The sequence below is a fragment of the Mirounga leonina genome, unplaced genomic scaffold, assembly GCF_011800145.1.
Source record: "Mirounga leonina isolate KUSES-001 unplaced genomic scaffold, KU_Mleo_1.0 Mir_165, whole genome shotgun sequence".
Lineage (NCBI taxonomy): Eukaryota > Metazoa > Chordata > Mammalia > Carnivora > Phocidae > Mirounga > Mirounga leonina.
In genome coordinates, this window is record NW_023270415.1 from 74,891,197 (window position 1) to 74,910,033 (window position 18,837).

An 18,837-nucleotide genomic window follows, 5' to 3' on the forward strand; every position below is an offset into this window, starting at 1 on the left:
GCATCATGGAATCACGAGGGTCCTTATGAGAGGGAGACCAGAGGGTCCGGCTGAGAGAAGGTGAGGAAGCAGACACCAGAGCGCTGGGGTGTGAGAAGAGCTCGCCCTGCCTTGCTGGCCCTGAAGGCGGAGGGAAGGGAATCCGAGTCAAGGGATGCCAGGGGCCTCTAGAAGCTGGAAAATTCGAGAAAGGAATCCTTCCCAGAAGGAATGCAGCTGTCGACACCTTGATTTTAGCTCAGTTTGAAATCGATTTTAGACTTCTGACCTCCAGAATTATTACATAATAAATCTGTGTGGTTTTGAGCCAAGTCTGTGGGAATCTGTTGCCGTTGCCACAGAGGAGGACGGAGTACATAGGGAGGGGGGCGGTAAAAGTCTGCGACGCGAATGCCGTGGACCAGTAAAGAAAACATTACTTTTCGTCTCAAAAATAAATTTTAATCCATAAGAACAGCAAAGAGGCATTTAAGCCATGAGCCAGGATGGTGATGGTGATTGTATTTATCTTTTCCTTTAAAATAATTAACTTTGATTCAGAGATGCTTATGGTTTTCCTGTGCTGGTAGGTCTTACACTTCATCTACTTACAGCAGTTTTCTTACTCAAAGATAAATTTCCTCTGCATAAAACCCTAAAACAAGATTTAAGAAAAAGAAAAGAAAGAAACCAATTTATTTAATGAAAACTGCCTGGTCTTCACAAATGCACAGTTAGTTGCACTCAAAGCTCTCGTGTGTTTCCATGGGCCCAGTTGGTGCGGGGCATATAAAGACTTGTCTTCCCAAACACTTCAAAATGCTTACTTAATCTCCATGAATCTGCTTCTAATGCTGACACTTGAGAAAAGTGACGTGACAGGAAATCATTGAGGACATGGTTCTGTGTCCAATTGAATATTTAAACAGCCTGAATTATGGGCTGAGTCTTTTCCATGTCTCGTTTAAAAATAAGAAGAAACCGACCTAAGAAACCATTTTTTTCTCAGCTCTTTGCATCCAACACCCCCAGCCTGCCCACCAGGCCTGCCATTAGTTTTATCCTGGAAACTGAAAACCCAAGAAGACTGGAAAATTAATCACTTCCAATTATTACTGATAAATTTTCATATAAAAAAAGATCCTTTTCAATTAACATTAATACATCAGGAAGAAATAAATTATGAACAGAGCATATAACTATGTTTCACATGGGAAAGAAATCTTAAAATTTTTAAACTTCCAGAATCAATTCATACACACCTAGAATTTGTTTCTGGCCCTGTGGAAGTATGTATAAAACTGGAAAGTTTCAAAAGATCTCAAAATACGCTATGCAGTAGTAATCTGAAAACCTTTTTTTCTGCAATATATACTATGTACTTTATGACAAGGTGTTCTTGCTTTTTTCTTTCCAGTCTGCCTGCCTTACAGGATAGAATTAGAGAATCCAAACAGGAAGATCACAGCACGCTCCATCCTGCATAACATTTACTGAGCAACTAGTACGTGTGCTATTCTGGGATGCAACAGGACGAAATCCCCAGCACTAAGGTGCCCCCCACACAGTGAAGGAAGAGAAGCATTTGATGCCAATAGATATGCTAGAGTTCACAATGAAGTGGCCTAAGCATGCTCATTAAGCAGATATAATCCCTCTACTGAAAAATCCTAAACCAAAGTCTAATTAAAGAAAAAAAAAATCAAAACTAATTTCTCTAATAAAAACAGTTGTCACGGGGCGCCTGGGTGGCTCCGTCGGTTAAGCATCTGCCTTCGGCTCAGGTCATGATCTCAGGGTCCTGAGATCTAGCCCTGCATCGGGCTCCCTGCTCGAAGGGGAGTCTGCCTCTCCCTCTCCCTGCCCTCTCCTCTGCCTGCCCCTCCCCCATGCTTGTGCGCTCTCTCTCTCTCAAATAAATAAAATCTTAAAACAAAACAAAACAAAAACCAAAAAAACCACTTTTCTTTAAATTTAAATGAGGGGACAACTGAATTCAGAGGCATTCCTTCACACAATGCCCCTTTGCCAAAGGTGTGGGTGTTTGCTGCCTACCTGCCCCCTGGTGCATCTGTCCATCCCCCATCCATCAGGTACCAGCAGCCCCAGGGAGCCAGGTGCCCGGCCAGGCACACAGGATGATGACAAGGACACATGCTCTTGGCCATTATTTCCAAATGCAGTTGCTCTGGACTGTGTTAGACACTGATGCTCCTCCTAGTCCCGTGTTTTCAATAAACCACGAGATTCTCTAAGGGATCCCACTGTTTCCTGCTACTGCAAACACATTGTCCCTGTTTACACTGGTCGGACTGGATGCTTATCTGCCTCATCCTGTGTAGTGCTGTCGACCTAATGCCTCGAAGCACATCGAAGCTGTATCCTAAGCCGGCAACCTCATGTATCATTGCACTGTCTGTGATGCTCAATAAATCATGTCCCTGAGCAGTGGCAAATCACAATCGCTGGCACCTTCGTGCAATTCTCAAAAGTCTAGTAAATACAAAGGAAAGCAGTGTACGAGTCTGTTCCCAACCAAGGGGCTGCAGGCCACTGCAGACTGACACACCAAGTCTCACTGTGGCACTGCCGTCCAGGTTCTTCTCGAGACAAACCACAGTAATGGAGGAGCGTTTCTAGGACACGCGGTCCCAACATTCATCTAGATGTGCTGAGTCTTGTCTGCAGATCATGAAGTCCGGAGTTGAACCAGAATGTACTAATTCCCCAGAGAATTACTTAGCCTGGATCTTAGGCTTTGCGTTGTGTTCTGGGCACACCTGGGGGGACAGTTGCAGAGACAGCTTGGGAAGCCTACTTCTGATTCATCAAAGGGACGCTGCCGGGGAGACAGCACTCAGGAGTCCCCATGTGAAAGCTACATTAAGAAATATCTCTTTGTTAATGCCAAGAAAACCTACTTCTTTCGTGAAGTTCACCATTCCACATTTCCTTGTTTACTGTTATAAACTTCGATACCAAATGCACAGTCAATCCTGCATGCTTCTCTTAAGACACACCTCTGCTCAAACATCAGCAATCTGCCCCCAACAACCCATTATAAAATATCCCCCGAGCATGCTCTGGTGCCCATAGCCCTCTCCTTGTTTTACTGTCCTCCACTGCACCTGTTCATTTAACATTCTTTGTGCATCACCTGTTCATTTCTGTTTTACCTTTTTTCGCACTAGAAAGTGACCACAGTGGTGGTTGTCTCCTGGAACCCCGGAAAGAGTGGGCATTTACTAAGTAGTTTCTGAATGAATGATTCCAAGAATGGGCAGCTGTAAAACTCTATGGTCTGCATTTCAGCTCTCTCCGTGAACTTGAACTTTGCCCGAGTCTGGCACGTTTACCATTGTTTAGCTTTTTTAAGTATTTGTGGAAGCCAAGCTAAAGCTTTTGTAAAATGAAGCAAGAGATAGTAGAGAGAGAGGTACAGACCGAGAAAAAGGATGATCTCATTACCAATCACACTGCATTTTAACAGCTGAAGCCTCTGAGGATAGAAAGGGAGGAAATGAGCCAGTTTATCAATTAAGTCGAGTAACCTTTATTCAAAAACTGATCATTTCCTTCCCATCGGCTCAGGCATCGACCAGGCGACGCTGCATCTTTCACGAGGCCAGTCTACTGAGAAGCCCTCCCAGCTTCTCCAGCTGCTCCCACAGTTCCCACCCAAAGGCTGCTTTTCACGACAGATGTGTCCAAGTGTGTCCACATCTGCTCATTTTCATACTGGGATTCTTGGAAGGGAAATGAATGAAAGGTTTCCAGAATTTTAAAAAATATATTGTACTCCTCCCCTAAAACATAGCTTCGCCTATGGAACTACTAAAGACACACTCCCATAATAAACGGAGGCAGAGGAAGAAAATGCATGAGCCTAAGCCAACCTCCTTCCCAATCCCACCTTAGGGAAATTCAGCCTTGACAACCTACAGGGCAGGAGAGAGAGAAGGTGTGTGGCAGTGTGGAGAGAGGAAATTTAACGGGGCGGGGAAGGCCCTTACCTGTTTCACGACAGTCACCGTCCCTGGAGCCATGGCAACCACGGAGGCCACGGCAGTGGCGTCATGGGCCTCGGTGCCCAGCTCGATGATCTGCTGGAGGATGTTCACAGCCGTGGGGTCAAGGCGGTCACCTTACAGGGAAGAAGCAAACGGGACACCAGTAAGCCCACCAGTGCTGGGGGGCACTGAGTGCAAAACCAGACCTTACTAGAGGCCACTGGGGAGCAGTACCCACTCCAGGGGAAGCACAGATTCTCCACAATCGCTCAATTTCAACAGCAGAATAATTTGTATGGTGCTTTTTGGCTTGAAAGCACTTTCTATTAGAACATTTCAAAAGCCCAAATGATCCTGTGAGGAGATGACAGTGTGATATTACCCCCATTTCAGAGACTGGTTACCTCTGCACAAAAAAGACAGGAGACTTGCCTGCGGTCATTGGGTCAGTTACTGCACAAAACCAGAGCTCAGGCCCAGATGTTCTGAATCCAAACTTGGTGACCCAAGACTGCCTCTCAGGAGAGAACCCCCGAGAAGTACCAACTAACACACTAACCTGCAAAGTTAGTGTCCTGTGAGCATACGCCCAGTAGGTGGCCAACGAGAGTGTGCCCAATAAATTACACAAGTTATGGACAAAACATCGGAGGATGTCTCGATTATTAAGACCAGAGGACTTTAAAATTCCAAACCAATTTAAGCTTGGGGTTCTATTTTAATCATCTCAAACGACTGGAGTCCACAGCATCAGGGCAGCTACTGAGCATACCCCACTGGCTCTCACCATCTGCTTAACCATCTGTGACTCTCCCGAACACGGCACCCTGACCCCGATCATTAATTCACTAGGAGAGAAACTACTGCTTGATCTCTGTGTTAGCATAATATTACCAAGTCTCCGCCAGTGTCTGCATCCTCCTGGACTGGCTTTCCGCGGGCCACATTCCAATGTGAGTCACTCAGGAAGAGCCAGAGAAGGGGAGCATGATGTGTTCTATGTCGCGGGTAGGATGTGGTGTGAGACTAAGTACACGATGGTGTGAGTGACTTGCATATACTCAGAGCGTACCACCCTGGCGTTGCCCTACACACGCACGCACGCGCACACACACTCTCTCTCTCCTTCTCTCTCACTCTCTCTCTACGTAAGGGGGGTGTGTGAACTGTGCCTTGCAGCCAACTACTCTGAACATCCAAAGACTAAACAAAATATTTACCTTAAAAACTTACTGAGCTAAGTAAGGTTTAACTCCTCATGCACTTACTCCCTCGGTGGCCATTAATCAGGCCTGTCACCAGGAGCATGGCTCCCAGGGGGAATAGAAAGATCTGCCTCCATCTAACACTCTCTCTCCTCCTCCTTCGGGACTCATGAGACAGTTCTGTAAGCAAATTATTCCTGCACCAGGTTGGTCCTGTCTCGGGGCAATCAGGGGAACGCCGCAGAAAAGTCAGGTGGGTCCCCAGCAGATGACATGCGATCTGAACACTGAAGGTACAGGTGAGGTGGCCAGAAAAAGTGTAGGGGAAGGAACAGACCGTGTCCCAGAGATCACACACAGCAGTGCAGGTGTGGGGAAAAAGGAGCACCTGCTGAGTCTCCAGGGGAGAGCAATCTCAGGGGCGGAGTAGAAAGGGATGATGGACAGGGAGCCAGGACCCAGAGCTGGCACGCCTGGCTCGATGGGCTGCAAGGTCTGAGTCTTATCCCAAGAGCCAGGAAGAGACACGAGAGAGGCCTCAGAAGGAATGTGTGCGCGCATGGGGGATGAAGGCACAGGGCTTAGCAGTCGCCGAAGCCACTGAACATGAAGGAAGCAAGCACAGACTCAGCCAGGGCCTCAGCTCCGGGTGCCCCATTTAACAGCCTCAGCTGGGCCGCTCCCCTCCGCTGAACCTGCCGCTCTAACCAGCCACCACGGGGAAGCGCTGTCTCCGGAAGGCCCTCAAGCTCTGGCAGCCCAATGAGCCCAGCCGTAAATAATCCGCCCAAAGGACTGTTTTACTCAGGTTGCTTATGACCTGGACTTTAGGGCTTTAAGAACCCGGCAACACTGGCAATTTCCTACCTCCTGCCACTACCTAATACTTTCCTCTGAATGCAAATCAGGCTGTGGTCACACATTAACTCGGGCTCCATCCAAGTGCTGAAAAGGACTAAGAAAGCATAAAGCTGGAATCACCACTGGGGTGACACAGTGATCTGATTTTAAAATTGATCTAATACTTGAAAACGATGACATTTGATGGAAAAATCCTGCTTTGGGGCTTTTCAGAAGACTGGGATGCAGGCAGTGCCGGGCTCGAGGCTCTGCAAGGCGGCCGCGGCAAGGTGAGCAGCTGTGCCCTCAGTCCGGCTCATGCCACCACTGTCCCTGGAGCAGAAACAAGCCCCCCCCCCCCCCGGAAGAGAGGCCCACACGGAGCCAGGGATAGAGACACCCAGACCACAGGATCAGCTCCAGCTCTCAGCTGAGCCCTGCCGGCAAAGCCCCTTCCACCCCTGTGGAAGCATTCACACATTCATTCATTCATTCAGCATGCCCACTAAAAAACAGCTTGAAGGTCGCTGGAAAGTGTCTGAGGGGACACAGCGTGTGCTCTCACCACTCTCCGAAGTGTATCTCAGGTCCTGGAGCGCGGCCACGGCTGCCTGTGTGCCCTGAACGTCCTCTTCGGCTTCTGTGATGTGCACGTACTGGGTGGAGGGCTCCTCGGGGGTCTCTGTCACTGGCTAAACAAAAACAGGCTCATCTGAGTGATCTTCTGGAAGACCACCTGTTACCCGCCAGTCCCAGGATAACGTATGGAGACAAATCAAAGGCATACGAGCAAACCTCTGTGACACCTCATTTACCTGGCATCCCTGAGAGATCAGCTGCTCCAATAAAAACACACTTTCCTTTTTTCCATCACATGTCTTTTCCTGCTTTGTCGAAGATTATTTGACCATAGAGGGTCCATATCTGGGTTCTCTATTCTGTTCCATTGGTCTGTATGTCTGTTTTTGTGCCAGTACCATGCTGTCTTGGTGACCACTGCTCTGTAATATAGCTTGAAATCCGGCAACAAGATGCCCCCAGCTTTTTCTTTTTCAACATTTCCTTGGAGATTCAGGGTCTTTTCTGATTCCATACAAATTTTAGGATTGTTTGTTCCAGCACTTTGAAAAACATCATTGGAATTTTGATCGGGATGGCACTGAAGGTATAGTTTGCTCTGGGTAGCATAGACATTTTAACAGTGTTTATTCTTCCGATCCATGAGCATGGAATATTTTTCCATCTTTTTGTGTCTTCTTCAATTTCGTTCATGAGTGTTCTGTAGTTTCTAGAGTATAAATCCTTTACCTCTTTGGTTAGGTTTATTCCGAGGTATCTTATGGTTTTTGGTGCTACTGTAAATGGAATCGTTTCTCTAATTTCTCTTTCTACAGATGCATTGTTAGTGTACAAGAAAACAACTGATTTCTGTGCATTGATTTTGTATCCTGCCACATTACTAATTGCTGTATGAGTTCTAGTAATTTGGGGGTGGAGTCTTTTGGGTTTTCCACATAAAGTATCATGTCATCTGCGAAGAGAGAGAGTTTGACTTCTTCTTTGCCAATTTGAATGCCTTTTATTTCTTTTTGTTATCTGATTGCTGTTGCTAGGACTTCTAGTACTATGCTGAACAATAGTGGCGAGAGTGGGCATCCTTGACGTGTTCCTGATCTTAAGGGAAAGGCTCTCAGCTTTTCCCCACTGAGGATGATATTCGCTGTTGGTTTTTCATAGATGGATTTGATGAACTTGAGGAATGTTCCCTCTGTCCCTATACTCTGAAGAGTTTTAATCAGGAAAGGATACTGTATTTTGTCAAATGCTTTTTCTGCATCAACTGAGAGGACCATATGGTTCTTCTCTCTCCTCTTATTAATGTGTTCTATCACACTGATTGATTTACGAATGTTGAACCACCCTTGCATCCTGGGGATAAATCCCACTTGGTCATGGTGGATGATCCTTTCAATAAATGGTGCTGAGAAAACTGGACAGCCACATGCAGAAGAATGAAACTCGACCATTCTCTAACACCATACACAAAGATAAACTCAAAATGGATGAAAGACCTCAATGTGAAACAGGAATCCATCAAAATCCTAGAGGAGAACATAGGCAGTAACCTCTTTGACATCGGCCACAGCAACTTCTTTCAAGATACATCTCCAAAAGCTAGTGAAACAAAAGCAAAAATGAACTTTTGGGACTTCATCAAGATAAAAAGCTTCGGAAAAGCAAAGGAAACAGTCAACAAAACAAAGAGGCAACCCACAGGATGGGAAAAGATATTTGCAAATGACACTACAGATAAAGGGCTGGTATCCAAGATCTATAAAGAACTTCTCAAACTCAACACTCAAAAAACAAATAATCAAGTCAAAAAATGGGCAAAAGACATGAAAAGACACTTCTCTGAAGAAGACACACAAATGGCTAAAAGACACATGAAAAGATGTTCATCATCATTAGCCATCAGGGAAATTCAAATCAAAACCACACTGAGATACCACCTTACACCAGTTAGAATGGCAAAAATGGATAGGGCAAGAAACAACAAATGTTGGAGAGGTTGTGGAGAAAGGGGAACCCTCCTCCACTGTTGGTGGGAATGCAAGTTGGTAGAGCCACTTTGGAAAACAGTGTGGAGGTTCCTCAGAAAGTTAAAAATAGAGCTACCCTATGACCCAGGAATTGCACTCCTGGGTATTTACCCCAAAGACATAGATATAGTGAAAAGAAGGGCCATATGCACCCCAATGTTCACAGCAGCAATGTCCGCAATAGCCAAACTGTGGGAAGAGCCGAGATGCCCTTCAACAGATGAATGGATAAAGAAGATGTGGTCCATATATACAATGGAATATTACTCAGTCATCAGAAAGGATGAGTACCCAACTTTTGCATTAACATGGATGGGACTGGAGGAGATTATGCTAAGTGAAATAAGTCAAGCAGAGAAAGTCAATTATCATATGGTTTCACTCATTTGTGGAACATAAGGAATAGCATGGAGGACATTAGGAGAAGGAAGGGAAAAATGAAGGGGGGGGGAATCGGAGGGAGAGATGAACCATGAGAGCCTATGGACTCTGAGAAATAAACAGGGTTTTAGAGGGGAGGGGGGAGGGGGGATTGGTTAGCCTGGTGATGGGTATTAAGGAGGGCACGTTCTGCATGGAGCACTGAGTGTTATACGCAAACAACAAATCATGGAACACTACATCAAAAACTAATGACGTACTGTATGGTGACTAACATAACATAATAAAATTTAAAAAATTAAACAAAAACAAAAACAAACAAACAAAAAAACACTTTCCAAAATGGAAACTTCTCTTTGCAAATACTGAGACATTTTTAAAGCAGCTCTGGTAGAAAGCTTCCTGCCACACATTCTTGCCTTGGGGACCAGAATGTGATGTTCACAATTAGAGATTAGACACGCGCAGAGATTCTTGTGTGTGCTCTTCTGATGGCCGCTGTCTCCTCCCACCGCTGCCTGAGCCATCCTGATCTTCCCGGCTCTGGGGCCTTGTGCCATCAGGCCCCCAGAGAGAGGGCGCGGCAGAGCTGCAGGTGGAAGGAAGCGGGGCGGGCAACTCCGTCACCCGGGTCAAGTTTGCAGCACAAGTCCTGGCACCGAGTAAGAGCTCAGTCTGCCATGGCTATTCCAACCATTCTTATTTTTATACGAAGGAGACGATCAACAACGGACCAAGGGAAACACATCTGCAAAATCAGGTGTTGGGAGGGTAGGAGGGGCTGAAGCGACATTCACGGGTGCCGCAAACCTCAGGAAAGAAGAGGTGGGCCAGAACTCAGCATGTCACAAGAAATCGGCATGAATAATGGCCTCTTTCTGGAAGGGACGGGGAGGACGGGGGAACCATAAGGCAGGAAACATGAACATCCACCAACAAAGAATAGGAAGGAGGACTTGACACAAAATTTACAGGTGCCAAAGTTACGCTCTCTAAGTACTTATTGGTAATGGACACAGTTCAGAATGCCAGGTAATTCTTCTCTTACAGCCAAGGGGCCAAGTGCCTTTCAAGATTCCCAGCCTGACACATAGTAAACACCCAAGAAAAATGCGATGAATGCATAAATGAACAACAACAACAAAAAACCCTACTTCCTTTTAAGTACCATTAAGCCACAAATTGCCCAACACTGACTGGGCCCAAGGAATGTCTCAGCCCGTGAAAAACAGCTTCTTCCTCGCTGGGGGAGCTCTGTGTAATGATCCCATGTGGGAAGGATGGGCTTTGCAAGGCATTCTGGGGAGCCAAACGACAGCCCAAACTGGTGGATAGGCAGCTTGTCCTCCCACAGGTAACTGACCACCTGAGCCCAGCGTCTCGGCTGCTCTAGTCTCTCATTTCTGGAGACGAGTACATGGCTTTGTGTGAACCATTTTCACTGGGTTCAAAGCTCTCCTCCTTAACGTGTTGGGATCTGCAGACAGCAAGGCCTTCAGGGCAGAGGGACGCTACCACACACGCTTAGAAAAGCACCAACTGACAAAGAGACGTGGGCTATTAGGTCAAGAATTGGCATTCCAATGCCTGTTTGTTAATAGAGAGCAAAACCTTGCAGTATGAACTTGAAACATGAGGACTGTTTTCCCTTAGACGAGGATGTGATGTTGAGGACAGCACCACCACCAATAATCAAAGCTGCTGCCAAATACTGGGGGTCCTGGGGGCCTCCCAGGAACTAGCTATGGACCTCAACAATTTGGTACCATGTCTCTTGGGTATTATTAGCCTCACTGTATGGATCAGAGGATGGAGAACACAGAGGTTAAATAATGGTTTCTAGTCAAACCATTTATACAGGATAGCACCAGGATTCAAAGTCTGTCAAATTCCAATGCACATACTTCCTATATTTTCTTATAGAAAATTCCCCCCACACACAACCACAGGGAGATGAACCCTTAGTGTACACATCACCCAACTTCAGTAATTATCAATTCACGACCAGTCTTAGTTCCCCTCTGTCCCCACACACACTCCACGCCCTCCCCTTGGAATATTTTGAAGCAAATGCAGAAGTCATAGCATTTTATCTATAAATATTTTAGAAGGTACCTCCGAAAGATAAAACCCTTTCAAAACACAAGCACACCACCACTGTGACATCAAACACCGAACAGTAAGTCCTTAACGTGACCACACGCCAGGCCATGTCCTTGTGCCTCCAGTATCTTATTTCCCATAACTGACCCTTCAAATCAAATTTAAGTCACTGAATCCATGTATTAGAATGGACTGACATGTCTCATAAGACTTTTATTTATAGGTTCTCCCTTCGTTCTGACTCCGACCCCCCAACCCCGAATTATAGTTCTGTTGGGGAAAGTGGGCTGTTTGTCTGCAGAGTTTCCAATAGTCTGAACTTTGCTGATGGCACCACTGTGGAATCACTGAATGTCCACTGTGTTTTCTGGCCACTGTGTTTCCTGCAAGTTGGTAGATGTAGAAGCTTAATCAGATACCGGTTCCCTTTTTGGCAAGAATGTTTCATGAGTTATATGGTGTACTTCTAACAGGAGACACATGACGTCTGGGTGTCTTCATTATTTCTGTGATGTCAGTAGATAAGGGATGGCCACTGCTGGATCCATGACACCATTAGGGGCTTGCAAAATGGCGATACTGTCGATCTTCATTTGTTAGCTGGAAAACATCTATAAATAGAAGCTTCTCCTCACCAGACATTTGGTTATATTGAGGTATAGTTAGTTTAGAAAAGATTAAAATAACTATTTGACTCTGGGCCTTTATTTACCAAAACAGAGTTGATGCCCTAATATCCTACAAAGGTGACTGAGTTTTCTCCCCAATGTCAGTATAAACCCATGGACTGAAATATTCTTGATGTGTTTCACTGTACTTACTAAACACTAGCAACAGGCTCAGAGTTACGCTATCAGCCCCCCTCCCCACCGCCAACAACAGAGTAACTGAAAACAGTACATGTCTTTGCAGTTCTATTTGCCCTTAGCTTATACCCCACTAGGAGGAGCAAACTCCTATCTTAAAGTCTGTGGAAATAGTCCCTCTGTGTAGCTAAGCCATCATTTTGATATACAGTTAGAATCATTTATTTCACTTTCCTCTCAATTTTTAGGGCTTGCATTTTTTTAAACTTCGATTTTTTTTTTTAGTATTATATGAAATATATCCATGGTTTCAGAGCCACATCTGTACAACTGGATGTGCTAAGAGAAATCTGGCTTATCTCTTTATCTCCTCCATTTTGGTGTGGCCCTACCACTCCACATAAAATGCCCCCCCCCCCGTTTTTTATGACTATTTTATTTTGAAATATTTTTCGATTTACAGAAGAGTTGCAAAGATAAAACCAAGAGTTCCTATATACCCTTCACCCAACTTCCCCTCACGGTAACATCTGACGCAACCGTGGTACAATTATCAAAGCCCAGAATTAACACTGGAGCCATACTATTAACCACAGACTTTACCCGGATTGAACAGCTTACTCCCTGGTGTCCTTTTTCTGTTCCGGGACCCAGGGCTCAGTCACCAAGTTTCCATGGTGTCCTCCGACCAGGGACAGCTCCTCAGGCTTTCCTGGTCTTTCGTGAGCATTACTCTTGAGGAATCCCGGTCAGGTATCTGATCACACACATCGACACATCATTTGGATACGTCTGACGGTTTCTCATGAGTAGACGGAGGTTGAGGCTTTTTTGAAGAATACCACGGCGGGGAAGGAGCATGCCCTTCTCATCATGTCAGGTGGCACATGATGTCACTGTGACTTACTGGGGATGCTAACCTCTGGTCGCACGGTTAGCACGGGTCTGCCAGATGCCTCTACTGAATAGTTACTCTTTCCCTCTGTGATCTAGTGACTATCTTGGGGGAGAGATTTTGAGGCTATGTAAATGTTCTGTTTCTCCTTATATTCTAATTTCAGCACCCATTCGATGGACTTGCCTGCAGCGATGATTACTATGGTGTTCTAATGCAAATTCTCTATTTCCCTCATTCCTCCCAAGTATATCCCTCAGAATTCTTCTGTGCACAAGAACTGTTCCTTCCCCACCATTTGTTCATATTAGTATGGACTCACTGATATTTATTTTATTCTTTGAGTTGTAGTACAACACTATCATTGTTTATTTTTCTTATTTTTTAAAGATTTTATTTATTTATTTGAGAGAGAAAGAGCACACAGGCGGGGCAGAGGGAGGAGAATCAGACTCCCTGCTGAACAGGGAGCCCTACTTAAGGCTCGAACCGGAACCCTGAGATCATGACTTGAGCCCAAGCCAGATGCTTACCCAACTGAGCCACCCAGGTGCCCTGATCATTGTTTAGTTATTTAAATTGTTCCGGCTCTGGCCATTGGGAACTTTTTGGGTTGTCTCTTGTATCCTTTTGACATGCCTCCATCTTTCGGGAGGTGGGGGTGGGGGGAGAAGCATGTTGTTACTTTCTAGGACCACAAAATACTCTAGGATCATCTTACATATTTTCTGCCACAGCTCTGGAATTCACTTTTCAAAGGACCCAGGTTGCTTTTATTGGAGACCCCTATTAGAAACCGAGATCTGGGGAGGTGTACTCACGGCCACTGAGTGTCACTGCTTCTGGGCTCTCAGCACAAAAGGCTAAGAAACAAATGTACATGGACTGTGTATAGGCACACATCTGGACTTAGCACACAAGGAACCTATTCCTCTATCTAAACCTATAATACATAATAGGGCTGTGATAGATAGCGTGGTGCAGACACCTTTTCTCATTTTGTCAGCATTACTTTAGGGTACTTTTCTAGTGGTGGGATTGTTTAGTTAATGGATAAAAAAGTGCACAAGTAATTTTAGTAGATGTTGCTAAATTCCCGCTCATAGAGACAGTAACATTTTGCATTCCCACCCGCAATGCATGTGAGTGCATTTTCCCCTCAGCCTCTCCAACAGAGAGGATGTCCAATTCTGGATTCTAATAGGTAAGAAGTTCTCTCTCTGTTTCCATCAGCATGTGCTATCATGTTTTCAGATATTCAAAGTCACCTGCATTTCTTTTTCTGTGAACCTTTCTTATCTCTTGCCCATTTTCCTACAGGGCTGTTGATCATTATTTTTACAAGACTTCTGTAACGTCAAGATACTCATCTGTTTTCTACTAAATGACCACAAGTATTTTGTTGTCATTTGTCTCTTGAGCTTTTTTATGAGTTCTTTTCCATAAGACTTTTTAAAATGTAGTCAGTTGTTCTCAATCTTTCTCCTTGATGAATCTGGATTCTGAGTCATAGTTAGGCAAGCTCTCCACACTCTGAATTTAGACATGAATTCATTCACTCGGGTTTTTCTTCTGGTATTCCTAAAATGTCACTGTTTTTACATTTAAATCTCTGATCTTTTCGCTCTTGCCTCTCTCTACATATACAAGCTAGCTATTCATTATTTTATGTTTATGTTTCAACCTGATGCTTATCATGCTAGTAGTTTTTCATTCCTTCTTTTGGATTTTCCAAAAATAGAATTCTGCCATCTTCAGATAGAGACCTTATTTCTTACCTTCCAATGCCTTTTTTTTTTTTTTTAAGATTTTATTTATTTATTGGATAGGGGGAGAGAGAGAGAGAGAGAGCACATGCACAAGCAGGTGGAGAAGCAGAGGGAGAGGGAGAAGCAGGCTCCGCACTGAGCAGAGAGCCTGACATGGTACTCGATCCCGGGGATCCAGGCCACGACCTGAGCTGAAGGCAGATGCTTAACTAACTGAGCCACCCAGTCGCCCTCTTCCCTTCCAATTCTTTTTTCTTTTACTTTGAAAGAGAGAGAGCATGAGCAGGGGAAGGGGGAAAAGCAGACTCCCCTGCTGAGCAGAGAGCCTCACACGGGGCTCGAACCCAGGACCCCGCAATCATGACCTGAGCTGAAGGTAGTCGCTGAACCGACTGCCTTCCCTTCCCTTCCAATTCTTAATGTCACTATTTACTCTGCCTTGTTGGACACATTGGCTGATACCTCCCAACTGATGTTCAAGAGCAGAGCTCCTGGGGCATCCTCATCTTGTTCCTGATTCAAGAAGACACCCTCCAGTGTTCCCTCACCAAGTAAGATGCTAGCTAGGAAACTGCATGGATGTTTTTTTCCATGTTAAGGATATATTAAGGATATATTCACCCAGTTGTACCCTGTTTTTAATCGGCAGACGCTTAAGTTTGTCAAGTGCCTTTTCTGAATGTGTGAAGATAATCATTTCATTCTTCTCCCTAGTTCTATTATGATGATGGATTATATTAAAATACTCCCTCCTACTGAACCATCCTTTCCTCACATTCTGGAATCATCCTCACACTCTTGTGATGTATTATTCTTTTTTTATTTTAAAGAATTTTACTTATTTATTTGAGAGGGAAAGAGAATGAGAGAGAGAGAGAGCTTGAGAGGGGGAGGGTCAGAGGGAGAAGCAGACTCCCTGCCGAGCAGGGAGCCCGATGCGGGAGACTCGATCCCGGGACTCCAGGATCATGACCTGAACTGGAGGCAGTCACTTAACCGACTGAGACACTCAGGCGCCCTGTATTATTTTTTTCATGTGTTCTTGGATTGTTTTCAAAGCCCTTACTCTTAATCACCATATGCTGATGCTCCAGAAAATGCCTGGATAAGTGGTTCTCATCTGGGGGTGATTTGGGCTCCCGGAGACATCGGCAATGTCACAACTGGGGATGCCACGGTATCGGGGGGGTGGGGAGTGGAGGGGGTGGTGGGGTGGAGGTCAGTGATGTTACGAAACATCCTAAAATGCACAGAATAGCCCCTACAACAGGTTATCATGTCAAAGATCACTGCTGAGTCTGGGAAACCCCACCTTACATAAGCTGCAATTAGTCCGTGGAGGTGACACTTGGTGCTTGGAAAGAGACAGCTACTGGCTTTGATCACACAAATGTGTTTCCAGCCAGGGGACTGGTTCTAACACCCGAGGGTAAAACAAAGATGGCAGGTGGGACACATGTTTAGCAGCAGGACCGTGGGGCCTAGAATCAGAAGGTGGAGCCCTTCCCAGTTCTTCTGGTGAAGACTCCTTGCCTTGCATCCTTCCCTCAGGGGCAAGAGCTGATACTCTGGGGGCGCGTGGGTGGCTCAGTCGGTTGAGCGGCTGCCTTCGGCTCAGGTCGTGATCCTGGAGTCCCGGGATCGAGTCCCGCATCGGGCTCCCTGCTCGGCGGGGAGTCTGCTTCTCCCTCTGACCCTCTCCCCTCTCATGTGCTCTCTCTCTCTCTCTCATTCTCTCTCTCAAATAAATAAATAAAATGTTAAAAAAAAAAAAAAAGAGCTGATACTCTGGATTGGTGAATCACAGAAATGCAAATACCAGTGAGAGACCAATACAGACATTCTCAGTGCAACTCAGGGTAAGAATTTGCAGGCACAGCCCTGGTCTCACCCCTCCAACAGAAGACAGGCTTTGAAAAGATTTCCTAGTTTCCCGACCAGAAAACCCAGTCCTCTGAGGAGCCGCTGACTGTGCCCGGGACCCGGGCCTGCTCGGTATGTCATTTGTATCTGGAAATGTCAAGATCAATACCGTGCTTTAGAAAGTTACCTCCCACTTGGAATCTCCTTCGTTTTCCACCAACTTCAGGCCATGCTTGTTCTTCAGGTGTCTGTTGAACTCCCATTTGGTGCCGTAGACGAAGCTGCACACAGGACACTTCAAACCACCTGAAGGCACAGAGGAAAAAGGAGCGTTCACAGCACGGGGAAGTGCCACAGGGCCGCCTCCCGTCCAAACACCTCAAGGCCAGGGAACGCACGGTTCTGTCTGCAGCGCCTACCTCTAGTCCCGGCCTCCCTTCGCAAGAGAGCAGAACAGTGACAGAAGAGGTGTTTTTCAGGACAGAAATTTTAAAGCTTAATGTTTTTCTTTTCATTTTTGAACGAGCGTTTGCAGAGAGTCTAATATATATAATATTTTAGGTGCCAGAGTGACAGAATTCCCGTGGCCATGTGAATACGTGGCCTAAAGGATTCTTTCACTTTTTTTCGTTTGAAAAAAAGCAAATAACCGAAGGATAAGGCTGCTTTTCTCAATCATCTTTGTCCCCAAATACTAAGACCAAGAGCCTGATTCTCAGTCTCCTTCACATCAAAAGCTGAGCCATTTGTATAAATTCCCATTTGGATTTCCCAGTAAAGAACAAATTAAAAAGTTGGTCACATCCTGAAACGTCACTATTTATTGAGCTGATTACATTTTATACATGTTCTGTGAAGTGTTTGGATTTAAGAGCATGTAAAACTCTAGGGAAAAAAAAATAGAAAAAAACCTAAGAATCACACAAAAGATTATTTTTCTAAAATTCTATCAGGAGCAGCAACTACATTAGTGACTGAGAAAAACCCACTTTAACAGGCTGTGAATTCAGAAGCAACCTCTAACCGCTGGGGAAGGTGTCCAGGCAGCAGGCCTCCATATCCACACAGATGATTAGCAGGCCAGAGTCGGCTGCCCCCATGAAGCCGCCACCCTGCTCTGGGTGGGAGCACGTGGGGGGCATAACCGGTTTCCCTGCAGCCACTGCTGGTCTGCTCTCCACCCCGCACACAGATGGGGCTTCTAAAAACACAACTAGGGGCGTCTGGGTGGCTCAGTTGAGCCTCCAACTCTTGATTTCGGCTCAGGTCATGATCTCAGGGTCGTGGCACTGAGTCCCACGTCAGGCTCTGTGCTTGGCAGGAGTCTGCTTGAGATTCCCTCTCCCTCTGCCCCTCCCCCATCTCGCAAATAAATGAATAAGTAAATAAAATAAAAACACAAGCTGAATCACATCTCTCACAGGTGTAAAACCCTCCAATGGCTTTCCATCAGACCCAGAATAAAATCCCAGCTCTTTGCTGTGGCTGTGTGACCTTACTGTCACCCTTGTGTGACCTTGGAGGGAGTAGAGGAATTCCGCCCTGATGATGAGGTTGTCCTGACAAATTACACAATCACCAGGCACATTTCATGGGGATGCATAATACAATGTAAGCCTCTCCCAGATGCAAGTAGGATGTGAGTGATCTATCTCCTCAATCAGTTCCGTGTCGGTGGGATCTGAGGGTGCACAGCTCTGTAATTGGGGTTTCCTGTCTATCACCCAAGGAGCTGAGTGACTCCCCAAACAGTCATGAGCACAAAAGGAAGCCGACCCAGACGGCCAACAGTGCACCCCCTTGTACCGTCAGCTCACGGCTTTACCACTCACTATGCTGGGAGGGCACGGCACAGCATAGCGGGTCCGACAGAGACAGGGGATGGAATCAGCAGAAAGACTGGCAATACCAAATCATAAACTTCCAGAACATTCCACAGAGGAGGCAGCTCCACCAGATGCTTAGTTTCTGAAACTTGCACACTCTGCACTCTTTTTTTAGGCCAAACCAAATGGGCTTGTTCTTTCCTGCCTAGATGATAATTAAAAGTAGTTTTGAGCTTCCTTTGTTATCACTTATTAATCATCTAAAATGGATGTATTTTCCTATGGTCATCTTTTAAAACTCTCCAAGGTGTGAGAACCTCTGCCTTTTCATTTGGCTCAACTGACATAGCTCCCCCTACAAAGACTTAACAAGAGGCAGTGAACAAAAGCAACCTAAATGACATTAAAGACTCCTTCCGCAGGACTCTTTAATGGAAACTAATTTAAGGAGAAAAACATCCTTACATTATGTTTAAATTAAAATTAATATAATGCCCCATATTAATTAAAACTTCAACCTCTGCCACACGGCCTTTAATTAAAGAACACCACGTTGA

The 18,837-nt window shown here is 45.5% G+C and overlaps 1 protein-coding gene across 2 annotated transcripts in view; it reads right to left on the reverse strand.

Annotated features, from left to right (window-relative positions):
* The window catches only part of ZFAT (zinc finger and AT-hook domain containing), a 201,875-nt gene that overhangs the window by 19,875 nt on the left and 163,163 nt on the right, over positions 1-18,837 (reverse strand). For both annotated transcript variants that reach the window (XM_035011991.1, XM_035011992.1), the window contains 3 exons: positions 16,642-16,760; positions 6,600-6,726; positions 3,993-4,123 (listed from right to left, as the gene is read on the reverse strand). In XM_035011991.1, the coding sequence (XP_034867882.1) occupies positions 3,993-4,123; positions 6,600-6,726; positions 16,642-16,760 (377 nt within the window). The remainder of the gene's footprint in view (positions 1-3,992; positions 4,124-6,599; positions 6,727-16,641; positions 16,761-18,837) is intronic.